We start from the raw sequence: 27,615 nt of genomic DNA on the forward strand, positions 1-27,615 counted from the left end.
AATGAGAGCGAGGGAGTGAGAGAGAGCTTAAGCCAGAGCTGGTTGCCTTGCCTCCTGTAGAACCAGGTGTAGGTGTGTGTGTGTGTGTGTGTGTTCTCCAGGATTCCATCGGTGTGTTGGAATGTCTGAGAAGTTTCTAATTTCCATCCAAGTCTTGCACGTCTCTCCACAGTTTAATTAACTTTTCAAAACAGGGAGTTTATAACTCCATCAGGCACACTGAACAAACAAGATCCCCTTTCCACCCAAGTCCTCTGGTTGGAGATGGAATGGGCAAGTGGTGGTGGTGGTGGGAAGAGTGTTATTCCAGGTCTGGTCTCTCCGCGAACCAGCGAGGACTCTAGTGTGGACCCAGGCTCCTCTAGGAGGGGAGGGAGGGAGGACTCTGCTGTTGAGCCTGTGTCCTCTAGGAGGGGAGGGGAGGGGAGGGAGGGAGGACTCTGCTGTTGAGCCTGTGTCCTCTAGGAGGGAAGGGGAGGGAGGGAGGGAGGGAGTCTCTGCTGTTGAGCCTGTGTCCTCTAGGAGGGGAGGGGAGGGAGGGAGGGAGGGAGTCTCTGCTGTTGAGCCTGTGTCCTCTAGGAGGGGAGGGGAGGGAGTCTCTGCTGTTGAGCCTGTGTCCTCTAGGAGGGGAGGGGAGGGAGGGAGGGAGTCTCTGCTGTTGAGCCTGTGTCCTCTAGGAGGGGAGGGGAGGGAGGGAGGGAGGGAGGGAGGGAGTCTCTGCTGTTGAGCCTGTGTCCTCTAGGAGGGGAGGGGAGGGGAGGGAGTCTCTGCTGTTGAGCCTGTGTCCTCTAGGAGGGGAGGGAGGGAGGACTATTTTATGGGCCGTTAGTCCTCTATCCAGGGAGGACTGTGCTGCGGAGCTTCTCCAGTCCAGCTCCCCTGGGAGAGCTCAGGTTGCAGCAGGCCAGAGTATGCCAAAGGCAATTAGTGGACAAAGCGTCCCGCTCCATAATGGAGGGTCAAAACTCTTGGCTGTGCTTGTATGACAAACGATACTCGCTTTACCCCACTTCAGGGCATAAAGACGGTCTGGAAGTAGCAGGGCTCCTCCAGGCCCAGCAGAACGCAGGCCAGGCCAGCAGCATAGTTTCACAGTTTTAACAGCACGGCCAATTCAAATGACATGGTTTGGAGGTCTCATATTCCTGGTGCGGCGAGACATTCAATCAGGGAAACTGTTGTATCAGTTGGTTTCATCGAAGCGACCATACGTTTATGTAATTTACATGGAAATATTATTGATATTATACCGTATTTTCCCCATTATGATCCATGGTTCACGACTAGCTAAACCCAATGGGAAAATCCCCCAGTATTAAATGACGTTATGCAACGCTCGTATTGAAATGACGACAACCAAACAATTCTTGTGAAAAAACATGTAATAATTATCCAGCATGAAACTGTAGTGTGAAGTTACAAATCAAAGTCATTTAAAAAACAAAAAAACAAAAATTAGGGATTTTGGACTTAATCATTCACTACAAAAATATATTCTAGGCCACGTAATGCTAAAATTCCCAGCATCTTTTGTTTAGAGAGTACCAAAATATTTCCTTGTGAGTTTAGACTAAATAGCAGCCAAGCCCTTGTTAAAATAGACCCACTGTTCCACATACAGATACAGATCCATATACATATATATTAAAACATTTCACTACAATATCTTAAAATTACATTCCTAAATTACATTATTCATTACGGGCATAAAAACGATTTACATACAAATATTAAAAGCCCCATAAAAAGTTTGTTTTCCCTACAAAACAAAACAAAAACAAGAATGGGCCCACGATCCGGCCAACCTGATTGGATGAGTACCTGCGGCAGGTTACAGCTCGATGGAATGGGTGATACGGTTGGACGGGAAAAAGTAGGCGGGATGCAAGCGATCCAATGAAAAAGCTTGTAAGATGCCAGATTGATTCTGTCATTGTGGTGACTTAATAAACAAAACAAGAAAAACCCAGAAACATGAGAACAATAAAATCATCTTCTGTGTCCGTTTATGTGCCACATCCTCTTGATTTCTCTTTTTTTACTTTGGGACATCCTTTTCCTTTCCCTAGAATTACGCGTCGATCTGGAAGATTTAGTCTGTCATCACAATATCAAAAACTACTATCCAAAATAGGCACAAAAATAATCATTGTCATCGTTGCCTTGCTTCGCTCCATCCATGTGGATGCGTGGGTGGGTGTGTGTGTGTGTGTGTGTGTGTGTGTGTGTGTGTGTGTGTGTGTGTGTGTGTGTGTGTGTGTGTGTGTGTGTGTGTGTGTGTGTGTGTGTGTGTGTGTGTGTGTGTGTGGGGGGGGGGGGGGGGGGGGGGGGGTCCAGCAGGACTGTGCAGCATGTGGCGAGTGATTGATTGATTGATTGGTAAACCAGTTCCACAGTAGAAGCGGAAACCGACAAAGGCTGGTGGTGGTGTCAGGCTGACGGGGGCATTATGGTGGAGGAGGTGGTGGTGGTGATGATGGTGTTGTGGCAGTTGGAGCAGCCTGCTTCAGTTTGAACAGCCAATCATAAGGCCTGTGCTTTAAGGGACTTTATGGGTGGAGGGGTCGGTTCGGCGGATGAAAGCGTCCACTTTAAAGTCCTCGTTTATGGGGGTGGCGGTACAAAGTTCAGCATGAGCGCGCATGCGCGTGTGTTTATAGGGAAGGGTGGGTTGCAGTGTCTGGTCTCTAGGCACAGGCGGTGGTCCCTCCCCCTGCTCCGTCCTGATTGGCCGACAGGGCTGCCCAGAGGAGTCCGTAGTCCTGGAGGGAAGACGGACCACGGGCGTCAGGTGGTCCCTGGGGAGGGGCCGCAGGTCGCGGGTCGCCGGGTCAGTAGTGGTAGTAGGACTAGGACTAGCGGCAGGGCTAGCCGCACTAGGACTAGTCGTAGTAGTAGTATCGTTGGTCTGGAGGAACGTCAGGAGGCGGGGGCTCCGGGCGCTAGCTCAGTCTACGGGGGGAGAGGAGGGACAAACAGGACATTTGGCTTAGGAGAGTTGAACACACACATTGACCAGTGAGATTAATACTTTTATCGCACGCGCGCACACACACACACACACACACACACACACACACACACACACACACACACACACACACACACACACACACACACACACACACACACACACACACACACACACACACACACACACACACACTTTTTGTGCCTTTATGGACGGGGAAGAGAGACAGGAATGAATGGATCCTCAAACTTACGAGGGCTCTCCTTCTAGTGACTTCTGGATCTCCTGGAGGACCTCTGAGGAGACATGAGAGCGTCATTCGGACTGGCTCGCTGGGCCAGTGCTCAAAGGGGCAGGCGTTCAATCGGGAGTGGGCGGATCATGCAGGCGGGTGGTTAAACACACTCTCATGTTCATACATATAGATAGCTATAACTATATCTATACATATCAGGTTCGTTAACACGGGCGAGGCCATGAGAACATAAAGATGGGAGCGTACGACAATGCAGTCATGTAACAGACAGCAGCAGGGAGCGGGCATGACATAACGCTGTGGTGAGGTTCATCATCATCAATTACATTCCTTCTCACGGTGCGGTACTCACGCTCATCATTCAGCAGAGCGTGTTCCATAACGCTCCTAGCAGTGCTCTCTGGAATCACACAGGCAGCCAGCACATCAGTACACACAGACGAGGCCACGGACAAGACACGCGCAGGCAGGTAGATCGTTAGGGGAGGGTGTGTGTGTGTGTGTGTGTGTGTGTGTGTGTGTGTGTGTGTGTGTGTGTGTGTGTGTGTGTGTGTGTGTGTGTGTGTGTGTGTGTGTGTGTGCGTGTGCAAGTGCGTGTGTGTGTGTGTGCAAGTGCGTGTGAACATACATACACACACACATAGCGCTTGACATTAAATCATGACATTTGACAAGGCTTATTATTGGGCGAGACATGAACACAAGCATGGAGGGAGAAGCTGCCGGGTTGCATGTGCGTTTAGTGCATGAACGCGTCACAGTTAGCACGCTAATTGTGGATCGGTGATTGGCTGGCGCTTGAACTTTGTTTGTTACCTGTGTCCGCGTCGTCCCTCCTGGCGTTTCTGCAATGACAGGATGAGGCGGATGAGAACCGGAGGCCGAACAGGCGAAAAAGAGTGCGAGTGTGTCCGTCTGTCTGTGTGTGTGGCTAAGTCTTTGTGTGTACCCATTGTCGGCGGAGGCTCCGTCGGGCGCCGCTCGGCGCTTGCTGGCCGCGGTGGCGTGGGCGGGGACCTCCACCAGTGACCGGGGCTCCACCACGTTGCGGGCCGACAGCGAGAAGCGCTCGAACTCAGAGGGCGAGATCAGGTAGAACCCTAAGGAGAAGGGCACCAGCGTGAGTTCTGCACGGCTCGGGCCCCGTTCAAATTCAATTCAATTTTATTTATATAGCCCTTAATCACCATTACAGTCTCAAAGGGATTAACAGGCCAAATGTTTATGACACCCCTGAGCTTTTCTCCTAGAAACACGAAAGGGTGAGTAAACCCCCTGCTCAGCAGGAGAACTTCCTCCCAGGAGATGGAAACCCAACACAATCAGAGGCCATTAAAAAAGGCAGAATGCTATTCGAAAAAAGGGGCCGGTTTGGTTTTATGGTAACGGACGCAAGGCAAAACCCACTTCACACTCCCGTTGAGCAGACGATAGAAAACTTACCACTACGGAAAAGAGTTTCAGCCGCAGGTAGCAGTCTCATTGAATTACCCCAAACACAATTAAGTGAAAAAAACAGACCAGCCTTCAACTGAACGAAGGTGGTTTGGGGAAGTGATTTGGGGTTAAAGGTGACATACTATACTATACCTAGGTATGAGTGTGATTAGCCTTACAAGCCGTTTTGAAAATCTGCCTCTTCTGACATCACAAGTGGGCGTATCCCCCTAGATGTGTGCTGGATGGATCAGTCTACCAGCCTACCCAGTGGACTGTAGCAAACCATTGCTCATCTATCCGTCACACATCTAGGTGGACACGCCCACTTGTGATGTCAGAAGAGGCCGATTTTCGAAACGGCTTTTAATGGCTAACCACACTCACACCTGGTGGTATCATATGTGACCTTTAACCCATCAGTGAGATCGATGCTAGCCGTCGGAACACACGTGAGCTTTTCTCCTAGAAATACGAAAAGGTGAGTAAACCCCCTGTTTCAGCAGGAGAACTTCCTCCCAGGAGACGGAAACCCAACACAATCAGAGGCCATAAAGAGAGGAGTACTGCTATTAAACAAAAGGGACCCGTTGGGATTCATAGTAACAGGTGCAGGGCGTTGACAAACAGTCTGAATAACCCACGTCACACTCGTTTGAGGCGGAGTGCGAAGCCGATAGAAAATGACCACTATGGAATAGAGTTTCAGCCGCAGGCAGCAGACTTATTGAACACAGAACTACCCCAAACACAATTTGATAAATGTTCACAAACATGTGAAACATGTGAACCCCAAACAGACCACCCTTCAACCGAGTGAAGGCGGTTGTGGTTTGTGATGTGGGGTGAACACATCCTTCAACACAACAGCAGTACAGGATGGGCGTGTGCGCATCCTGAGTCTCACCCTGGCCGTGCTTGGTGAACACGCAGGACGCGATGCCGCTGACGTCCTCGCGCCGGATGCAGGGGTGCTGCACCTGCATCTTGACGGAGGGCAGCGACACCACGTTGAGGTCACCCTGGTTGGTCAGCACCACCAGGCCGCTCTCGCCCACCTCGGCCGCGCGGCTGCTGCCGAACCAGGCCACGCCCACCCGCCGCACCCGCGAGCCGTCCAGCGCCGTCAGCTTCAGCTTCATCTTGGCGCTCACCTTGGGCAGCGTGAAGATCTGCAGACAGACAGACAGGCAGACAGGCAGGCAGGCAGGCAGGCAGGCAGGCAGGCAGGCAGGCAGGCAGGCAGGCAGGCAGGCAGGCAGGCAGGCAGGCAGACAGACAGACAGACAGACAGACAGACAGACAGACAGACAGACAGACAGACAGACAGACAGACAGACAGACAGACAGACAGACAGACAGACAGTTAGGGGACAGTTAGGATTATTCTGTGTTTGTGTTTTGAGTTTGTGTTAGACAGTGTTATTCATTATAAAGTATATTCATTTTCATTAATTAAATATTTTGTAGAAATTGCAGCTGGATACATATTTGTACATTATTTTCAATTTGAACACTTTCTAATTGAACATTTTGTTTATTTTTTTAAGGGGGAATTTCGAAGTTCTCAGATACAAAGTGTTATTTTGGAGAGAAATGCTGAATAAATGCATCATGTTTTCAAACTAAAAAATAATCTTGACTAATCGTGATTTCGATATTGACCAAAATAAATCGTGATTATGATTCCGTTCTGATAATGATGAGTGAGTAAAAACAGTGAGTGTGTTAGAGTGAGTTAGTGCTGGTTAGAGTGACTGAGGGAGGTCCGTCTGTGGGCCTACCTTGAACTGCTCCTCGGAGACCACCAGCAGCTGGTGGGAGGCCTGCATGTCGGGGGAGCGGGCCAGGTCGTGGGCCACCTCCAGGGGCTCGGGGAGGGGGGAGCCGTGGCCGTCCAGCACCACGATGGCCACCACGGGGGCCCGGTGCATCAGCTGGATCTCCTTGGCTGGGGAGGGCCAGAGAGGGGAGGATCAGGATGGGACAAAGTGGAATAACAGCACGACAAAGAGGACTTTGGGTGTAGTTACGACAGCCAACCATTGTTTGATTGAATAATCAAAACAGACAATTTTGGGACGACTTTCAATGTCTTTACTACTGGTTTTTATAGTCTGTCACGTTTAAAATCTCAATAAATCATAGAAATTGCAGTTCTACATGACCCAAGCTGTACCCATACCACACTTCGGTAAACCCTGGAAGTTTTGAATCTATAAGTGGACAGACGGGATGTGATCTTGGGAAACCATGACCGGCTCCGGGCCCAGGGCGGCTCCGGGCCCAGGCCGGCTCCGGGCGGTTCTTACCAGGGTGTGCGGTGATGGGTTCGTCGGCGCGGTGTTCCACCGACGGCATGCGGATCATGTACGCGAACACTGAGCCGCCGTTAGTCCCCGCCCATAACGAGGCACTGTTGTGAGAACCTTAAACAGGCGAGAGAACGTAAACTAGTCAACAAAAAAAAAGCTCAATGATTAAAGCACCTCTGGTAGAACAAGCTTGTTGCAGTCACTCTTTATAATACGCTTATTGGTGAGCCAACTAAAAAGGGAAGTGATGGAAACTTCTTAAGAAGTGAAGTACACACATATTTCCGCACTATATCCCATGATGCATAGCGGATCAAAATACCATTGTGATTAATCCAATGTCGGCACACAATTAGTCTCTGACAACCCTGCCTTACCTGTTCCCCAAGTAGTTTACTATAAAGTAGGGCTGCTCGATTAAAAAAGAAATCACGATTATTCAAACGATTATTTTTGAGTTTGAAAACATGATGCATTTTTCCGCATTTCTCTCCAAATAAACACTTTGTAACTGAGAACAGAGAAAATTCCCCTTAAAATAAATACAAAATATTTCAAGAAAATATAAAAATATATATTGGTTTGGAGATCGAATTACCAAAAAAAAATCGAAAACACAATCCAAATTTGATCAATAGCACAGCCCTACTATAATGTGTTCACTCTAGAGGGAACAGGGAACGAGGGGAACCTCTGGTACCGGGACTCACTGTCTGACAGGAAGGTGTCGGCGAAGTACAGCGTCCGCACGAGGCCGGTGAAGGAGTCTTCAGAGGAGCGGGCCTCGATCTTCCTCTGGACCGGGGCCAGCTCCATCTCCGCCAGCTCAGCCTCCAGGCGGGCGTTGGCCTCCTGGAGCTAGAAGGAGCACGCAGGAACGTTAGGAAGACCGTACGAGTACAACGCTTCAATTAAAAAGGGGCCATGTTTTACCACCAGGTGAGAGGGGGATTAGCCATTCCGAAAAACTGCCTCTTCTGACATCACAAGTGGGCGTGTCCACCTAGCTGTTTGACGGACAGATGAGCAACGGTTGCTGCAGTCCACTGGGTCCGATGGTGGACTGATCTATCCAGCACACAACTACGTGGACACGCCCACTTGTGATGTCAGAAGAGGCAGATTTCCAAAATGGCTTGTAATGGCTAATCACACTCACACCTGGTGGTATATATATATATATATATATATATATATATATATATATATATATATATATATATATATGTCACCTTTAAGAGGCAGCGCCACAAACACATTAGATAATCTAAAATGTACTGATACAAACATTTGACGAACGTTTGTTGTTTGCGCTTCTCATTGCTTTATGGTCGGCTAAAAAAACTAAAAACATGAGAATCCCTCGATTGCGTTCTGTCAAAAGCGAAGGGCCGTGAAGGCGGAGGGGCACCTTGGCGGTGTTGTTGACGTGGTGTTTCCTGAGGGACACGCGGCTGCGGCGGATCCTCCGGAAGGACTGGCGCAGGGACTTCTTGATGCTCTTCACCCGCGACAGAGGGCCCTCCATGGCCAGCTGGTCGCTGGGGTTCAGGGTGCACCTGCACGCCACGCCCCAGGGGAAGGAGGGGAGGACAGGCTGGGTTAGCAGGGCAAGAGGGCACTCAAATGGACACAAGGTAGAAGGCACATGCACTTTTTATTATTTGCTTAAACAGAAGATATACATTTTTGCTATAGAGAAACACATATTCACTAGTGCGATATCAGCCTTTGCAATTGTATAACCGCAATTTTTTTTTTTTTTCCTTATTTATTCTCTTTATGTTATTAATTTGTACTATTGAGAAACCTAACAAATTTGCACTGCAGAAATGCTTTTATTTTCAAAAAGATAATTTATTATTTTTTTATTTTTGTAAAATATTCTTATTTTGAAAACAGGACTGTGTTCCTCTTTGTGTTTCTCATTGTCGGGAAGGTTCCCAATATCTGCTAAATGCACCACATGGACTCTCAATTCTATTCATTCTTTTTGTATAGCCCTTAATCACAGGTACAGTCTCAAAGGGCTTAACAGGTCATATGTGTATGTCATCCCCCTGACCCCCAGAGGGCAAGGAAAAACTCCCTTGATTAGCAAGGAAGAAATCTTAAGATCAAACGCAGAGTGGGAGATCTCTCCTACCAGGGATGATCAGGAGTGCAATGTGTGCCATGACTGACTGACTGACTGACATCCATCCATCCATACAAGCAATATAATTTAAATCGGTGATGGGGTGCCGACCTCTACGGAGGTTAACCTATTTCCCCCAGCGACACAGCACAGCGGACAAAGCGCAAGACACGGCCCTACACAGACACCTTTACAGCCTCCGGCAGCAGAAACAGAAACACTCCTCACTTGACCAGCACTGAGTTCTTCTGCTGGTAGTCGTAGAGGCCGAAGCCGTGGCTAGTGCCGAACGCCACCATCTTCCACTCCGAGTGCAGCGTGAGGGCGGTGACCACGGCGGGCGGCTGGCACTGCACCAGGGCGAAGGGCTGGAACCCAGGCGGGAACAGCACCGGCTCCTCCCGCACGTCCAGCCGCGTGTGGCCCTGAGCGGGGGGAGAGGGAGGGGGGGAGTGAGGGGTCGGCTTTGCAGAAATGGTGGGGATGTGGGTAAGCTAGGCAAGCTAGGTTAGCTTAGGGAGTTACTTTTTTTTTTCTTTTTTTTTCTGTTTTGGTTGACATAGCCGTCCGTCCGCTATGATTGAGTGAAATGCTCTGTGGGAAAATCTTTTGGGAGTTGACAGCGCCTGCCTACGTATGAGACAGTTTTCCCTGGCTCATGTCCGACCAATCAGGGCATCTCTTCCCTGATTGGTTGAGGAGGGAGGGGATTTCTTTGGGGGGGGAGGGGGGGTTATATTTTCAAAATCTTGCCATTCGGCTCACTCTATTTACAAGCTTACCTACAGCAGCTTTGGATCTGACAAAGTGGTTTGACTGTCAGGATCTATGACTATGAAATGGGACAGCCCCTTCCCCCTCCCACACCACTTTCCCAGTTTGAGGCTTACCAGAATGCTGCATGAATGTGCGCAGTCAGTCCAACTGTGGCCAAATTGTGCTCGTACAAGCAAAACACAAATTTACCAATTTCACACACGTTAAAATTCTTTGTTTTTCCGTTTTAAGTGTTCTCAAGGACCAGCTCTGGATATACAATCTGTGCTGTCAGACATGTCACAACATGAGGGACTCAAACTTTGCATTAAGCTTTTTTTCAGTGCAGTGCCCAACACAGAATTCCTGCGTTGATAGCCCGTACCAAGCTTTAGTAACACGAGGGATGACCGGTGTTCACCGTGTTCAGTTCCCCCACCCCGCTAGCATTGAGGACTAGGAGGGAACCAAGACTGCTGCCTGGTGGGTCATCCCGGGGACTCACCGAATAGAGCAAGCACCATAGAGGCACAGTCCTGAACGCAGCGACCCGGGTTCGATTCCTGCCCTGCATGTCCTCCCCCTCTCTCTCCCATACCTCCCTGTCTTTCTCAATCTAACATCAAACATAAAAAACGCATGAATAAACCTTTACAGATTGCGGCCCGGTGCATAGGCTCCCTTACCTTCCAGCGGAAGCCCTCCTGTCCCTGCAGTAGGTCAACGATCTTGGCCTCCACCGTCTGCTCTGCTGCCTCGTCGTTGAGCTCTAGCACCAGGATCTGGATTGGGTGGGGGGGGGGGGGGGGGGGGAGACGCGTGACATCAGAACGCTGACCAGCACACCCCAAAGGGTCAACCACGAAACCGTAGCAACGGAGCAAGGAAAGCTCAACAACAACTACACAAAGCAAACATGCCTCATAGGTATATGTACAGTGGATCAACCGTGGATGTTTGCCTAGGGCATGGCATCTAATAACAGCAGGGCCTTTTCCCGGTCAGGATTATTGTGCTTATCTCTCTAAGAGGGGAGCCGCCACGCTTGGCTGTGCCCTAACGCCAACATCAGTTTCCGCAGGAATACAACAAGGAAAATCGGGACCGTTGACATCATCAGTCAGATGCTCGGAGCGAGCATCTGACTGAAGATGTCAACGGTCCAACTTTTCCATGGGTCCGAATCAGAAGAAGTGCCGCCTAAGGGTCAGACTTTTCTCGTGGGATGTTGCCCGACCTTGGTTCCTTCACAACCCACGTATGAAGCGGTACCGCGCTTTAAGCTCTACTGTGTCGGGGACTGGTGGACCGGGGGACGGACGGACGGACGGTACCTGTCCTGCAGTGCCGGCGACGGTCAGGTAACCGCTGTATTTACACAGGTGGATCTTCTGGACGCCGAGCCGAGGGTCGTCGCTGTAGGGGTCGAAGCAGCCCACCTGGCGGGAGAGGGGACACAGGAGTGCAGGACGATGAGGAAGCAGGGGGGGGGGGGAACAGGGGTTTCGGCTTGTGGTTTGTTTTGTTGAAAAAATGTGACATATACTCCAGCCTACGCATCTTTATTTTAAGTAGTACGTTTCAGTGACCAGATCCAGAATTCTAGAAGCTGATCCGAGGTATTTCGGCCAACCCCAACAGGGCAATGCGTTACAATAGCCGTCATCTGTGTTTATGTTTCCGATATATTCTCCGTGGACACTGCGTCGCCATTGGTCAAAAGCACGCACCTTTCTGAAGGGAGGCCACTCTCCTTCAGAGCTCTGGTTCATGTTGTCGTTGGGGTCTGCGTCGGTGTGGAAGACCCCCGCGGTGCTCAGCTTGTACATGGGGTACAGACACACCCCCGACGCGTCCCAGAACCGCACCGTCCCGTCCTCGTGTCTTCAGATAGGAACACGTCCCGTCAGAGCATTCATTTTAGAATACAACACTGTCATGCAAGTGACTTGATAGTTGATAGTTTATCATACATTTATTGATATTTTAAAAATATAAATTATATTTTTACTACTGGTTTCAAGACCAAGGATGGAAGTAAAGTGTGACTAATCATACATTTCAGCACAAAGAGAGGTTCACAGACTTGAAAAGTATAAATACACATAATACACACATACAAAAAGCAGTTACAGAAGTTACAGAAATAGAAAGGTCATCACTAGACGATGCCAGCAAAAAGCAGAAACATCCATAACCAGTCATGACATCTGTGCATGGAAGTGTCTACAGCAGCAGAACAGCTAAACCCACCCTGTGAGGAGCAGATCCCTCTGGGGGGGGTCCTGCCCCAGGTTCTGGCCCCCTGTGATGGGCCACGGCTGGAGGGAGGAGGAGAGGAGAGGTGAGAGGGGTGAGGGAAATGAAAGTTTCAAGTATAATCCTGCAGTATTACCATCTGGACGGCAGGAGAGCGAATGGAATGTCTGTGTTGAAGGTATCGGCATACCACGCTGATGAGCTTAAACAGGAGTGTGTGTGTGTGTGTGTGCAACACAAATACACTCAAATAAATACTGTACTTTTAGTACAGTACTGTCTCAATTTTTCACAAGGATTTCCAGAGAAAATGAATGAATAAAAAAAGGAGGGGGGGGGGCACGATGCCGAACCAGACAGCCGTGCCCCCCCCAGAAGGGGAGGCGGGCGGGCTGACCTTGGGGGAGTAGTGTGTGATCTGCAGCTGGCCCGCGGCCAGCAGGCGCTCCCACAGCTTGAGGGGGATGGCGGAGACGTGGTGGGAGCAGGTGATGGCCGAGCTGTGCAGGGGCACCAGGTAGGGCGTCTGGATGACCGGCCAGCCCTCCGTCTGGAGGTCTATCACCACCAGCTCCTCCTCCACCAGCACCACCAGGGCTCCAGGGTCGCCTGCACAGCACACCGCCAGCCAGGGGTTCAATACCTTACGGGTGGCGTTTACATGTACTGCCGTGTGCTTTACACAAAGTATACACAATATATTGAGGTTCTTCATGGCAACGGCCCAGAATCTAAAGTATATAGGAAGTGAAATAACTGTGTTATAATGTTGCGATGCAGACGCGCATCTTTTTAATAGTGTGTGTATAAAGCAGTGCTCTTGTTCAGTTAGGACCTAGCAGAGTGTGAAGGTGCTCCTTTCATATCTCTTTCCAGAAGCGCAACTCTTCACCTATCAACACATGAGTTTTTCAGCATCGGCGGAGCTGGAGTCGGCCATGGTTTGAGATGGAGGGGAGCACTGTTCACTTTGACCGTGCGCTCAAAGTCAACCGCTAGTCGGCCGATCTTCAAAGAATTCTACCTTTGACCTCAGTGGACTGACCTCTCGGAGCACAGCTTTGTTTGACAAATCTAAAACCAATGGAATGTAAACGCCAACGGCTTTCTTCATTTCTAAACTTTAACACGTTTTATTAGTTAGAAGGGTGATATTATGCCACCAGGTGCGAGTGTGATTTGCAATTATAAACCGCTTGAAAATCTACCTTTTCCTGTTTAAGCGACATCACAAGTGGGAGTGTCCACCTACATGCATTATTGATAGATCAGTCCACCAGCCTAAGCATTGGTCTGTAGACTGTTGCTTATCTATCCAGCATACATCTAGGTGGACACTCCCACATGTGATGTCACTAAAATCCAGGAAAGGTCAGATTTTCAAATGGCTTGTAACAGCTAATCACACTCACACCTGGTGGCATAATACCACCCCTTTAAAAGCTTTCATCATGCGTTGACCCCTTTAAGATAGGCTTTTTGCCGTACGCCAGCACCTGTGTGCAGTGGGCCGTCCCTGATGACGAAGAAGTCGATGATGCGGGAGGTGAAGTCGAGCGCGACGTGGGTCTTGCCGTGGATAACGCTGATGCAGTGCCTGTCCCCGTAGCTGGCCCTGGGCATGCCACCGCTAAACAGCAGGAAGGGAGGCCTGGACACACAAACACACACACACACACACACACACACACACACACACACACACACACACACGCACACGCACACGTTCAAGTTCAGCTCTGTTTGCAGAGGGATTAATGTGTAACAAAAGAACAGGCAAACACGTCTGTTAAAAACGTTTCCAGCTTTGGTGGTGAAACAATGGCGGGATTAACGCTGACATCACCCTTGCCCAAGACGAGGCGGAGTTACATGGTCTATATGGCTTTGGTGGTTTGAGGATGTTGTTTGTGTAGGAAAGGAGAGGGAAGGGAAGTGGCTCAAGATGAAAGGGAACTCACCCTTCTTCTGTGGGTAGCTGGATGATTTTGGAAATGGCCTTGCATGGAAAGTGGCCTATAAAAGAAAAATTTTACAAACCAAATGTAAAAGTGAAACTCAAACTAAAAAGAATTTTAGTTTGAGTTTCGCTTTTACATTTGGTTTAGACATTCGTGTGATTTTGTGTCCCAACCCATCAAAAAACACGTGGCAGGCAGGGAGAGGGAGAGAGACACTCTCTGAAGACCTCACCGTAAGGAATGTCTGACTTCTCCTCCTCGTCCTTGGAACTCTGTCCCCCGACGGTCCACCGGCAGTAGCTGCCGTCGCTATGGGAACTGAGAATATGGCCGCCGTCCTCCGTCCACCATGTGCTCTCCAGTTGCTACGGCCCAGAACAAGTCAAGATGAACAGTCTTAAAAATATGATGAAGAGTACAACACGCGAGCCTGACCAGACGGCGTCACCAACCGGTGCCAACCAAAATGCCTAAGGACGCAATCGGATGGACCAACAACCAATCAGAGGGACGAATTGTGTCGCACGTCGGTGGCAGCCATCTTGGTAAAAGGCCTCGAAGGGCGCTTCGATAGGGCTCTCCTCTGTACAGTCATCGTATCAGAACAGCCGCATCGAAGGTCAGCTGAGGTTCATGTCTTAGCCTAGCAGCCCACCCAGGCGGCAGGGGTACCTGCGTGGCGGGGATGTGCTGGACGGCCTGGTGCTTCTCCAGGTCCCAGACCACCATGAGGCCGCGGCCGTAGCCGATCACCACCTGGTTGGGGTCTACCGGGTTCTCCTGCAGGGTCTCCACGTGCTCCAGGTTCCTCCGACCGATGTAGTCCTCTGGTACACTGGGAGGGGGGCGGTGAGTGAGAGAGCGTGAGTGACAGAGTGACAAGGTGAGAGAGAGTGAGTGATAGAGTGAGTGAGAGAGAGTGAGTGAGAGAGAGTGAGTGATAGAGTGAATGAGAGAGAGTGAGTGATAAAGTGAGTGAGAGAGAGTGAGTGATAGAGTGAGTGACAGAGTGACAAGGAGCACCGGGGAAATGTCTGACCCCTGTTAGGACTGTTTGCAGAAACTATCACTCCTCGGTGTACACTTTACTTTATCGTTGCACCATAACACACCCTCGTTTCCATGCGCGTGCCACGGTTTCTATGGTTTTTCTACGGTTTTCTAACGGAATCTGGAAATACAGAAATTAACAGAAAGTGCGCTGTGTCGCCAAAACATTCCCCCTGGTTTGCCCGAGTCTAACTATAAAGATACTGCGCATGTAATTTACTTCAGCCAGGAGCACCATTTAGCTTCTTTCCGTCCTTCCTCAAACTTTCCAGCCGCCACAGTTAAAGTGAGGGTTCACCACGGCTGGATGGAAGCAGAGGAAAAGGTGTGTGTGTGTGTGTGTGTGTGTGTGTGTGTGTGTGTGTGTGTGTGTGTGTGTGTGTGTGTGTGTGTGTGTGTGTGTGTGTGTGTGTGTGTGTGTGTGTGTGTATGTGTGCCCGTGTCGCTCTCTTTGTCTTCGCTCAATAGGGATGGAGGAAATTCCAGGTTTGGAAAGTAGAAGCCTGCCACGTTTTTTTTTGCGGCACTCCACGCATACACTGAGCAAGCAAGATTTGACCAATTCAGCTGAATTCAGCAGTACAAAAATAGCTTTGCACTAATTCTGCAAACAAAGATGATTGAATCAAAATGCCGGGGGGGCTTTCACTTTTGTGGACCTGCATGTTTCCACCTGGGTGTTTGCACAACAGAGTCAACGGGAGCCAACAGATGCTTATCCGTCAGATCAGTTGAGATCACTCTGTGTGTACACATACACAAACAACCATCAACACACTTTCCTTCCGTACCCACCTGTTGGCCACCTGGTCCAGGCTGATGTTCCTCTCCTCCAGCTCCCGGAAGCCAGGGACCTCCACCACGAAGACGTGCCCCCCCTCGGTCCCCAGCAGCAGCAGCTCTCCTGATGAGTGGGCCAGCACCGACGTTACCCTGGTAACGCTGGGGGGAGCCCTGAAATAGGAAGGGGGCAGAGTGACGAAAATCAATAGAAAACAAATTTTGGGTTTTTCTCTGAGTTCTTTTCACCCATATTTAACCAAGGAAGATGCCCACTGAGATTAAAAATGTCTTCTACAATAGTGTCCTGGCCGAGATGGGCGGCAGGGCACGGTTACAGCATGGTACGAATTACAGACAATAAAAGTTACAAACCACAACATTGAGCAATGCAATTTAAATCAGGTCCAGGTTCACAACAGTGAACAGTCTGACGTGCCTGCCTCCAAATCCCACAGGCAGGATTAAAAAGCCTTCGATGGGAGCAGCCCCCCACGAGCCGACAGGCCAGATGAACAGATGCATCTTTCTTTTCTGTAATGTTGCAGCCTAGCAATCGGAGAGGTTGTGGTGAACGACATCGTACCCTGGCGGTCCGGTCAGCGTGAAGCGTCCGATCTCCAGCAGCTCAGACACGCCCTTGTGAGCCCTCAGGGTCCACATGTGAAGGCTGTTGTCATCCAGCAAGGTCACCAGCTCCAGCTGTGTGTTGAGAGACACGCACATGGGGTCGGGTTAGGTTAAACTACAACATACACCAGACACACCACGTACACACACACACACACAGTGGATCCGCACACTCCCTAGCATTGCCATTAGAAGACTCGGCATGTAACGGTGTAGACATCAGTTATCCATCAATTCCCACTCTTTTTCAAGATGGCCGTCGTGTGAATAAGACCCGATTGGGCCTTATTCACCCGACGGCCATCTTGGTTCTAAACGCTAGCCGGTGGCTCACCTGGAAGGGGAGGAAGTGGACCCGTGTGACAACGGCGTTCTCGTCGTGCAGGCCCATGAACTCCACGCCTGGCGCTCCGTAGCTGAACCGCGGTCAAGGAAGTGGCAGGAGTATGGTGGTGGTGGGGGCGGGCCTCGGTCATACGAGGTGAAACGCCGTTGCAGGCGAGAGTACACCCAGCATGCACAATACTCGCCTCGCACATGTTTTCATTACAACTCTGCTGGTGCTTCTCACAAAAGCTTGGCAGGAGCTGGAATGTTCATGTTTAACTGCTTGTCTTACAGATACACACACACACACACACACACACTAATTGGTTAACCTGAGTGCTCGGTTTTACCACCAAGTCATCGTGGGCTTCGGAGAGGACAAGGAGGCCTGTTGTGGGGACTGAGCCTGGAGCCGCCAGTGACAGCTGCTAATGCTGCTCAGTGCCACAGCCTTTGGTGTCGTTTATGTCAGGACAATCTCCTTTATTGTGTGAGTGGATTATCCCACAGAAGGGAAGGCACAGGGGTTATCACAACTCTGTGTTTGTGCGTGCTCGGGTGTGTGTATGTGTGTGTCCAAGTCCATGTGAATGGGCAGAAGGCACTTACTGGCTATGCCGCACTTTCACAAAGCATAATTATGTGAAAGGCTATGAAAACACACACACACACACACACACACACACACACACACACACACACACACACACACACACACACACACACACACACCGTCATGCCCATTCACAGTCACGCCCCCACACACACACACCTTTGTGTGGGTGTGTTAGTGTCTGTGCGCCTGTTATGCAACATCGTGGGAAAACAGAATACCTTTCCCAGGTGGCTGCTTGAGCGGCACACAAGGTGTTAAGAGTCAGAGCCAGGGCACCGGCAGGTTCCAACACGAATACAGCATCGTCTCAAAAAAGAAATCAAATAAAGTTGCACCTCGCTCCAACTGTACCAACCACACAGACACACACAGACTGAGACTACGCAGCACGACGAAGGAACAGGAAAGAAATGCAAATGCAAACCCACCCCCACCCCACCCCCGTACACACACAAACATACACACACCCATGGTAGGATACAGTTTGATGGCTCCGGAGCGAGTCCCGATGGCCAGGAGCTGCAGAGAGGGGCTGTAGCCCAGAGCGCTGGGCTGGTGGGGGAAGCCATGCTCCACTGTCTGAGAGAGGGAGACGCCGGGGAGGGAGAGACACGTGGAGGAAGGGGGAGAGAGAGACGTGTGGAAGGAGAGAGAGGGAGAGACACATGGAGGAAGGGGGAGAGAGAGACATATGGAAGGAGAGAGAGGGAGAGACACGTGGAGGAAGGGGGAGAGAGAGACATGTGGAAGGAGAGAGAGGGAGAGACACGGAAGGAGCAAGAGACGTGAGGAAGCAGAGGGAGGGAGAGACGTGGGGTGAGGAGAGGGAGAGAGAGACAGGGAAGGAGGGAGAGACGTGTGGAAGAAGGGGGAGAGACGTGTGGAAGGGGAGAGACGTGGGGGGAGGAGAGGGAGGGAGAGACGTGAGGAGAGGGAGGGAGAAGTGGGGTGAGGAGAGGGAGAGAGACATGTGGAAGGGGAGAGAGACGTGGGGTGAGGAGAGGGAGAGAGAGACGTGGGGTGAGGAGAGGGAGAGAGAGATGTGGGGTGAGGAGAGGGAGGGAGAGACGTGGGGTGAGCAGAGGGAGAGAGAGATGTGGGGTGAGGAGAGGGAGGGAGAGACGTGAGGAGAGGGAGGGAGAAGTGGGGTGAGGAGAGGGAGAGAGATGCGTGGAGGGAGAGAGTGAAAGGAGAGGGGAGAGAAAAAGAAAGAAAGAACAGAGTAGAAAGGAGGAGATGATAACAGGAAGGAATGGAGATGGGAGCAGAGCAAGAGAAGGAGGAGGTAGTGATGGTTAGATAAGCAAAAAAACAACACTCGCTACTGCAGAACTACTCAACAAAGGAAGTTACTGTACATATATGTACATGACTAACTACGGCTGTTTCAGCAGGTTATGCTGAATCAAAAAATATGAGCCAGAAGGAAAAGTAACTGGTCTACCTAATTCCTGAATGAATAATCATCCAGAATTGAAAATGGGCCATGTCCTGACGGCTGGACAGCGGCCAACGGCTAGCAGTTGGCCGCTGTTAGTAGCACCACCTGCCACTGGCTCATTAATGTGATTACAGTGTTATCCACTTCTGAGACATCTTATCTCGCTGATTGGCAACGTATTATCCTGGTGTCAGCGATATGAGTATGGTTGCGTGTAGAGGATCCAGCTAACTTATTACCGGCAAAAACTGAATAAACTCAAATCAATAAAAAATAAAACATGACTGACTAAAATACATAACAGAAAAACTCAAATTTCATCCATTATCACAATTATAAACTAGCCATTTCCTGGATATAACTTGCTTTCCTCACAACGTGAGGTAAGTTACAGAATGCCTTGGAAATGTACGTTATCGAAGAACGTAAAAGTAGTGAAGAAAATGTCCGATACATCTTCTAATCCTCATCATCAAACTCAACCCAGGGGCCTCACTACACTCAAACCCAGGGCCTAAATACAGTCAACCCAGGGCCTAAATACAGTCAACCCAGGGCCTAAGTACACTCAACCCAGGGGCCTCACTTCACTCAACCCAGGGGCCTCACTTCACTCAACCCAGGGGCCTCACTACACTACACCACAAGGCCCCGGTTCCCCCTCTCCTCACCTTGTTGAACTGGTAGAGGTCCTGCTTCAGCCGGTCCCTCTGGCTCTCCTGCCCGTGTCGCCTGAAGCGCTTCATCCTCGCCGCCACCAGGGGCCCTGGAGCCTGGGAGCGGGAGCACCACTACGCCCTGCACCCAGCCCCAGGGAGAGGGGGAGGGCGGGAGAAAGGGAGGAAAATAGTTGATTTTTAGGATGATGGCGGCTGAAAAACAAACCTTTCCCACAAAGGGGGTTTCAGATTGGTTTGGCTGGCTGGTGAACACGATAAATAATGAATTGCATTTATAATATGGCTTTTGAAAGCACTCAGAGTGCTTGACATGGTGAGTGAGTGTGCGAGTGGGAGGGAGGGGATGTCACACCTCCTTGCCTTCTCTGTGTGTAGCCCTATTTTGCCGATGCAAGGCAGCTTCCAGTGTGCACCAACATCCTCACCACACACACATGCACCCCAGAAAAAATGCATTCAAACCCAAAAGGAAGAGTAGTTTAGCCCTCTACTAGTGCGCCTCGAATCCTGCTCCGTGTTTCATCTCCTCTTTAGAAGGTTTCTTAAAGGGTTATAATGAACCCGGGAAGAAGGGGTCAGGTGGAGGGGAGGGGGAGGAGACTTAAGGAGCTGGCCAATGAAACGCCACGTTCAAAAGGACCACAGAGCGTGAAGGACTTTATAAGAAAAAAAAGAACGTCATCTCCACATCAAAGTGGGGAGCCGCGCCAAATCCTTAGGTCTCAGGTAGATTACCATGTGGCTGTCTGTGTAGCCGGTGTTAGTGTGCGTGTGAAGATGCTGGATAGGATGTTAAGCTTGACAACTCAACTAGAATCTGGCTGAGATGTGCGTGGTTCTTCGAAGACAACTGGGGTCAGAGGTCGATAGGGGCCCAACAAGGGTGCGGTGGGGAGGCCATTGTTGTGCGTCTCTCACACACACACACACATACACACACACACACACACACACTTTCTATAGAAGCCACTCCAGTGTGTTGGAGAAGGGAAGAAAAGCAAGGGAAGGGCTTCAAAGAAGGAGAAACTGAGTTCCTTGCATTCTTGTGTCGATCAATAAACCTGTAGGAATTCCACCAAAAAAGCAGCCATATTGTTACCCTTATGGGGGGGGAGCCCCTCCCCAATGTTCATGCAAAGCTACAAAACAGAGCTGACAAAAAATGATATACAAGAAAATTCATCTAAGAATCACGATTCTTATCTTCTATGTTTATGAATTGAATCACAACTCAATTTTTTTTATTTTATAGTTATTTTAATTTTTTAAATATAATATTTTAAAAAAATATTTTCACTTTTGTTTTGGATATTCCTTTGTGTGTATCAATTACTGAAATCAGTTGGGTTATCTTTTTTAAATATAGAAAAATCCTCTTATGCACACAGTTTACTCTGCTTTCCACACCGCCTCTCAGCGCACTGGACTCGAATAGATCCTGAAATCAGAACCCCTATGTACTGAATTTGTTATCCGAATACCGAAAGACTCCCTCAACACACATACACGCGTCCTTTAGAAAGAGCAGCCCCTGTCCTGCTCGCAGATAGCTGACTGAGGAGAGGTAAAACGACTCAAACCAAAGAGAGCCTCACCTGTTGTAAAATAGAGCCTTGTCGACCCAGCATAATGCAGTGTAAACCAGTGGGTTGAATCATATAGGTCTGTAGACATCGCCTTGCTCAAGTCCAACAGTATTCCAACAGTTAAAATACAAACTAGACTTCACTTGATTATACAACCAGCCCGCCAGTCAAATTCTTATCACAAAATCGACAGAAATATTTTACATTTCATATCAGTCTGCACTCCTCCAGCTCCCTCCTCCCTCCCTCTCTCCCTCTCTCCCTCCCTCCTCCCTCCCTCTCTCCCTCCCTCCTCCCTCCCTCTCTCCCTCCCTCCCTCTCCAAGTGACACAAAAGAATGTCCACGTTGAGAAAACAAACAACCAAGAAGGAAAAGTATGTCTGGGGTTTGGCTCCAATCTAAATACACCAGGGATCTCCAGAACCATATCTGGGGTGAATATGGAGCGGAGGAGGGGGGGGTAGAATAATAATAATCATGGTCAACAGCCAGACCTACAGGCCATTAGTCACAAGTCTGTGACCCAATCCAGCACAATGATTCAGTTCCCCCCCACCCAACAACAATGGCAGCTCGGTCGGTCGGGGTCAACAGGAGACTTGGTTCTGCTTTATCCATACCCTGTACTGCATCACTTGGTTCCTTCGGCCTCTTGCTCACCAAGCGGCCTTTGGTTCCTCGTCCACACACTCTTCCCAAAAACACTTCCTCACGCACAATAGAGAAATATCAAAAACGTTGTGTCCGAACTGCTGTTGTTTGACCGCATTACAGCGTTGGTTCTGGGTCGACTGTGGGTTTGTCAAACCCCAAAACATGTTGGGAATGCTAGACAGAGCTTTTAACATTGAGCTGGGTTACATGGCACCACTCATCATTCGAAACCGAGATCTAGCTTCATCGCACAGGGCAGGTTTCAGTGCAAGATTTAAGTTCCCCCAGCCTGCACTGATGGCGTCATTGTGGTAAACTCCCTGCGGCGTCTCGGTGATCAACTCGCGTGTCGTGGACTATATGTGCATACGTAATTAGTCACCTTCCAGTGAGACTGTTGGTGATGTGCACAGTGTCTGGAATGACGGATGTCAAGATGCAAGCAGTGAATAGATGTGAATAGTAAAATGCAAAGATACAGAATTCACCACACAAGAAGGAAATAGTTAGGGGCGATCGTGATAATAAGCAAAAGTTAATAATACGTCAATAAGTTCACAGTAAATAGCTAACCATACGGTCTCAGTTCATTTTGGAAAGTTTTGAAGTACAACGTACATTAACGAGTCAGTTATTACCCTTGAGACCATAATGCTTCTTCTAGAGCCCTGAATAAACTGGGTGCAAGTCAAGAAGCTCAAAGCTATTTCCAACAATGGAAAGTCTCACACACACACACTTTTAATAATTCACCGGAGACCCACAGTGAATTATCCCCCTGCATTTCAAGGACTTTAATTGTGGGCTTTCGTATCACTTGACAGGCATTCGGTGTGAAGCTCAACAGGTCTTTCGATGTACTTAGCAAGGGACTACCCGCTAGTTACCCATGGCCTGTGCTCCAAGTCCCAGAGTAGATCGCAATTAGTGTGACCCAGGGTAATATTTAACACCGTCAGTTGTGTTACAACTGACAGCACCCACCACCCACTCCAGCCTCACCACCTATTACTGGTGTTTCATGCAGCGGCTTGCTTGGATGAGCGAGGTAGACTTGTAGTCCATATTAAGAGCATGAGAATAGTGTTAACAATATATGCATGACATCCCGTTTTCTAAGTCACCTGACGTGTATACTGATGTTTTCGAACAAAAGGTCAACTCAATGTCATGTCCATGAACACAGTATTGTACTTCAGAGAGGAATACTGAATCCATGAGTAATGACATGTGTGGAGGTCTTGTCGGTGGTGGACTAAGGTCACCTTGGTCTGACAGACCGCAGGAGCAGTGCTCACCACCTGGCCAGACATAATTTCAACAATTTACATGTGTTGGCCCAGTGGTTACAAAATAGTACAGTTTCACAGCAAAACATTGGTGCAGGAAAGCTATCGGCATCTCATCGTTATGTTTGATTCATGTTTAAGAAACGAGTTTGCGTTTGCACTTTGTTTCAAACAACAGCTTTGAGTGGTTAAAATATTGCAGAACCTCAGAAAACCAGCTTTCGGCTGCGTTGCCATCCAATTTAATATTTATATAACCCGCATTTCAAGCTGTGGTAAAAGAAAAAGGAAGACCTGTTAAAGATTAACATTAAACAAGATAGGCTGGGCAGGCCATCGTGGCACACAGTATTTTTTCGCAGCACATATTTGCTCAGCCGGCATGATGTCACCAGCAATGTCCCCAACAAGACTATGTTTAAGTAGGTGTTGTGTTGTGTGTTTGCGGCCACCTTCTCAACACAACACTAGGTTTGGACTGCCAAATCAGTCCCAGCTTCAGGTGGACCTTGCCCAACACACACTCCTACAGTGAGTATAGATTTTTCCTTTCCTGGAATATCCGATGACCGAATAGTAGCAACGACCCCAGTGTGGCAAGCGAGGTAATGCGACAAAGGCTTCCTGTGTGAGCCACGCTGCCTACAGGCTTATCGAACCAATGTCAAACGTTATATCTGAGGCAGAGATATTTACCTGTGACGAGACGCGGGCCTCATACAACAGCCCTTATCGTCTGCGAGCTCAATCTAAAATCACTAAATCACACTTAATCACTATTCCTTCCTGGCCTTCCGACCTGCGTTTGTTTCCCAATTTTATTATTTAACCTTCGAAAAAACGGTTCTGATGCCTCTGGAGAATCACAACCGTGGTGATTTCCATTCTTCCACAATCCAGGATGATGTCATCCGATTCCCAGCATATCAACTGATCCATCCGAGGGGAGAAAGGACTTTAATGAAAAAGAAGAGACTGAATACTCAACGGCCGTGATGAACATGCCTGTACAAGGAGGAGGAAACGCACGGTGTTTGGCTGAGAGGGGGCTCTTCAGTGTCTAAAACAGCATAGCTAGCATACTCCCCCTGACTGACAGAATGTGTTGCTGGAAAATGCCTGGCATCCAAAATATTGTAATTGTGGCATTACACAACAGGCAGCTATGTCAGCACTTGCCAAACTCAAGGAAGAGAGCCTGAATTATAGACTGCCCCGCCCATAACAAAAGCTGGCATCGGTGTTCATCAGAAACCAGCCTTCCTGCGACTCATGTCAAAAACTGTACTGGTTCCAAATAAAAAAAACACAGAAAGAACCCACTCGTCACATGAACCCAGAAGAACCTGTTGCACAGCTTCATTAGATACTACAGCCTAGGGCCAGGGCCATAACCTGGTGTACACTCTACCACATCCGGCATACATTAGGAATATCTAGTTTGGGATATTGTTATTCCCTACGATGCTAATGACATAACTTCGACGATGTGTATCCCTGACTCCCGAGAGTGTCTTCCGAACCCAATCAGGCTTGAAAGAAGCGATGCAATACTGAAAGGTGATCATATCTGTCTTACAAACAATTCCGTGGCATTCCTTGATGCATGGGATTACGAACAGACATTCCCTGACCCCCGAGTGTGACTCACGCAGCTTGCCGTACACTCTGGTTATTCTTGGCAAGCGAGCCCAGTGCCCATTGCTCACTCCGGACATCAAACGATGGTCGAGTGGTCATATCAGTGCACTCTTGGAAACAGTTTGAGAGGGGATCTCTGTATTCTTGGAGTGTGACGTTGACACTGGACAACCTGGCATGTGGTTCTTTAACTGTTATGTTGTGCCTTTCAGACAACAGTCATTATACACAACATGCCAGATCAATTTTCCTTCCTACAAGAACGCAACCACAGAGAGAAGGTCAGTGAGGGAGGGCCCCTAGTCTTTGCTTATGGGAGGGCAATAGCTATAGAGATGCTCCCTCCTGCACTGTCCCTCAACACAACAGAAACAAGATCTTGTCGATGCAGGGTGGGGCCGACAGGATGCCCCGCGACCCCACTCCACTTTTAAAAATGTCCTGCCCCCCCCCCACCTCTTTCCTGTAATCAGAACTAGGGACAGAGAGAGATATGGGAGAGAGGATTGGGGTAAGTGTTTGTCATGAGCCAACACTGAACGGCAGTTATTGAATAAAGGCCTCATTGACATTATTTTACTGACTAGCCTGCAATAACTGCTCATAAATACAGCACTGACAACAATCTGCCTTTGTCTTTGGCAATAAATAAACATGACCAAAAACATGTAAACGATGAATGAAAACTTTTCATTCAAGAGCCATTATAGTAGGTCCTTGTTGACCTGTATTTTCTTGCAGCTAGGTGGGAAATCTACTTCCTGCACAACATCATTACTTAACAGCCAAGTATCTTTCTGATTCATCATGTCATCCACATTGTTATAATGCCAAAGAGAAAACATGTTGCACAGATTTCTTCATGAAAGGCTGGCCGTCAGGCGGTTCATTGTTATTTGAAAACAGAGCAACGCCTCTCAGACACGTCGATCTGGCCAGGTAGGTAGGTGGGTAGGATTTGTGTATACAAAAACAAAAAAAAACTAAAAACAGTAATATATGGGGCTTGGGAATGAAAAACAAAAACACAATCCAGTAAACAGCACTAAACCAGTGTTTACAAAGTGGAGTCCCACCTTATCATAACTTCAGAAACTAATACTATACATCAGTCATCATTGGTATATTGTCAGGCGAGCAGCCAAGTTGTTGTCTTCGACCTTACCCAACACCTGGGAGCAGCGCCTGTTTTGCCTTCATAATAGTTTCAGGTAGACCATGCAGGTAGAAACTCTTTGAGAACAAAGGGGTTTTGTTGGGCGAGCCTTGGCTTGGTGCAGGTGGGAGCTCACACGAAACACTGTCCTCCACCACTAACCTGCTTACAGGACCAAAAGCTTTTGTTATGCAAAGATGCATCAGGTGGCTGAGAACTGCGCACGTTCCGAGTCGTTAAACTCAAAAAAAATCTTAGGTTTGGGTTTTTGACATGGGGTATTTGCACTGGTCATGACAGGTCGTTTGGCTGTGCTGTCAACGAGTAGCAGCAGCAGCAGGTATCCATGGACATGTCGGACTGAGCTCTGTGGCATGGATCTGTAACGCTTCATCACACATCAAGTAGGGGAACTAGGTGCGATTGCTGTCATTTGGCTCTAAATTCCCCCTCAAAGTTGACAAACCGGTATAACCATATCGACTGCAACACAAGACTCACGCCCCTACCCCAAACACACAATTACTCACGGATGAAACCAGACAGTTGGCTCAAAAGCCGTGCACTACAAACGAGGTGGAGACACACCTTGACAAACTGTGGCGTCCCTTATCAAAGTTAAACGAGTACATCATTTGTTTTCCCCGTGACAAAACATTGACACGTCCTTAAAAAAAATGCACACGCTTAGATAGGGAGTGGAGCTTGTGGGTGATTTTTTTCAAGTTATACACACTATTGACCGTTTCTGTGTCGCTTTCCAGCCCGGAACGCAGGGTGGAATCACCTCAAGTCTCAATGAATGGGTCATGCATGTCCTGCCCAAACGTAGCCATGTAGACGAGCTAAAGCTAAGCTAATTAATGTTTGCCTGTGTTGAGTTGTGAGTTGATTGACACACTAGCCGGGCTAGCTAACGTCTAGCTAATAGTACCGTCCAACTAGAGAGCACGTTAACCCTCTGGGTCGGACCGTGTTGTGGTCCTACGCGGTGGTTCCGGACCCTACGGCTGGACGGACTGCTGGGGACCCGGCTCGCCAGGAGAAGACACCTGTGGGCAGTGGTCCTCCGTACCGTGAAGGTGTAACGACGGGCCCTCCTTCTCAAACTCACCTGACTCGAATCGCTCGTCTCAGCCAATGTCCAACGTTTAGAGTCGCTGGTTAAAATTCCCCACGGTTGATGCTCAATGTTTGTGAGGCTCGCAAAGCTCCGCTTATCCAACCGGAGAGGAAATGACTTGAGCAGGGGTTAACCGCGCTTTACTGTATCTTGCCGCAATAATTGCACATGAAATATAGTTTCTTTGCCGGTTTAAAACTTCTGTACGGATCCTAATCTTTCTGTTTGTTTCACTGCGGCAGCCTCGATGTTTCCTGATCGGCGCGTCCAGGGCTAGGCTAAACTTGACTGTCTTGCTAACTCCTCCCTTAAGCCCCACCCCCTTCCTCCAAGTAGAACTACACTTCCCATCAACGAGTGGCTTCGTCTACACAAGATATGTGTCTGCGGAAAATAAAACACTTAAGACAGTATAATAATAGCCATAGACAATCCGTGTAGACCTATATCCTAAATGATTGCATGGTTACATATTAAATAATAGATATGATTTGCCTAAAATACTTCATGTTAACGTGCATGCAAATTGATTATCAAAGGTTTAATATA

General features: G+C 48.9%; 1 protein-coding gene across 3 annotated transcripts; it reads right to left on the minus strand.

Annotated features, from left to right (window-relative positions):
• Window positions 1-1,370: 1,370 nt before the first annotated feature.
• Window positions 1,371-27,331, minus strand: llgl2 (LLGL scribble cell polarity complex component 2). Of its 3 annotated transcripts, XM_079756991.1 has the most exons (26): window positions 27,058-27,331; window positions 19,608-19,734; window positions 17,977-18,074; window positions 16,887-16,968; window positions 16,509-16,624; window positions 15,938-16,096; window positions 14,765-14,927; window positions 14,325-14,457; window positions 14,093-14,147; window positions 13,628-13,782; window positions 12,529-12,740; window positions 12,126-12,193; window positions 11,603-11,756; window positions 11,207-11,311; window positions 10,559-10,654; window positions 9,345-9,541; window positions 8,391-8,538; window positions 7,690-7,837; window positions 6,977-7,093; window positions 6,449-6,615; window positions 5,572-5,836; window positions 4,177-4,327; window positions 4,044-4,072; window positions 3,580-3,627; window positions 3,225-3,267; window positions 1,371-2,952 (listed from the first exon to the last, which is right to left on the minus strand). In XM_079756991.1, the coding sequence occupies exons 2-26, from the start codon at window positions 19,680-19,682 to the stop codon at window positions 2,943-2,945; spliced, it is 2,994 nt and encodes a 997-aa protein (XP_079613117.1). In that variant the 5' UTR covers window positions 19,683-19,734; window positions 27,058-27,331; the 3' UTR covers window positions 1,371-2,942. The 3 variants fall into 3 exon arrangements, 2 of the variants coding, with proteins under 2 accessions (XP_079613117.1, XP_079613118.1); XR_013812650.1 differs by having other exon boundaries at window positions 3,225-3,627; XM_079756992.1 differs by lacking the exon at window positions 3,580-3,627.
• Between the last annotated feature and the right edge of the window lie 284 nt (window positions 27,332-27,615).

The sequence above is a fragment of the Pollachius pollachius genome (assembly GCF_949987615.1).
Source record: "Pollachius pollachius genome assembly, chromosome: 19".
Lineage (NCBI taxonomy): Eukaryota > Metazoa > Chordata > Actinopteri > Gadiformes > Gadidae > Pollachius > Pollachius pollachius.

Excerpts from the sequence above, each read along its gene's own strand:
- llgl2 (XM_079756991.1), bottom strand. The coding sequence starts at position 19,682 with ATGAAGCGCTTCAGGCGACACGGGCAGGAGAGCCAGAGGGACCGGCTG. Across the intron at positions 13,783-14,092 it reads CAGCTACCCACAGAAGAAGG|GCCTCCCTTCCTGCTGTTTA; the intron begins GTGAGTTCCCTT and ends TTGTGTGTCCAG. Across the intron at positions 3,268-3,579 it reads CGCTCTGCTGAATGATGAGC|AGGTCCTCCAGGAGATCCAG; the intron begins GTGAGTACCGCA and ends ATGTCTCCTCAG.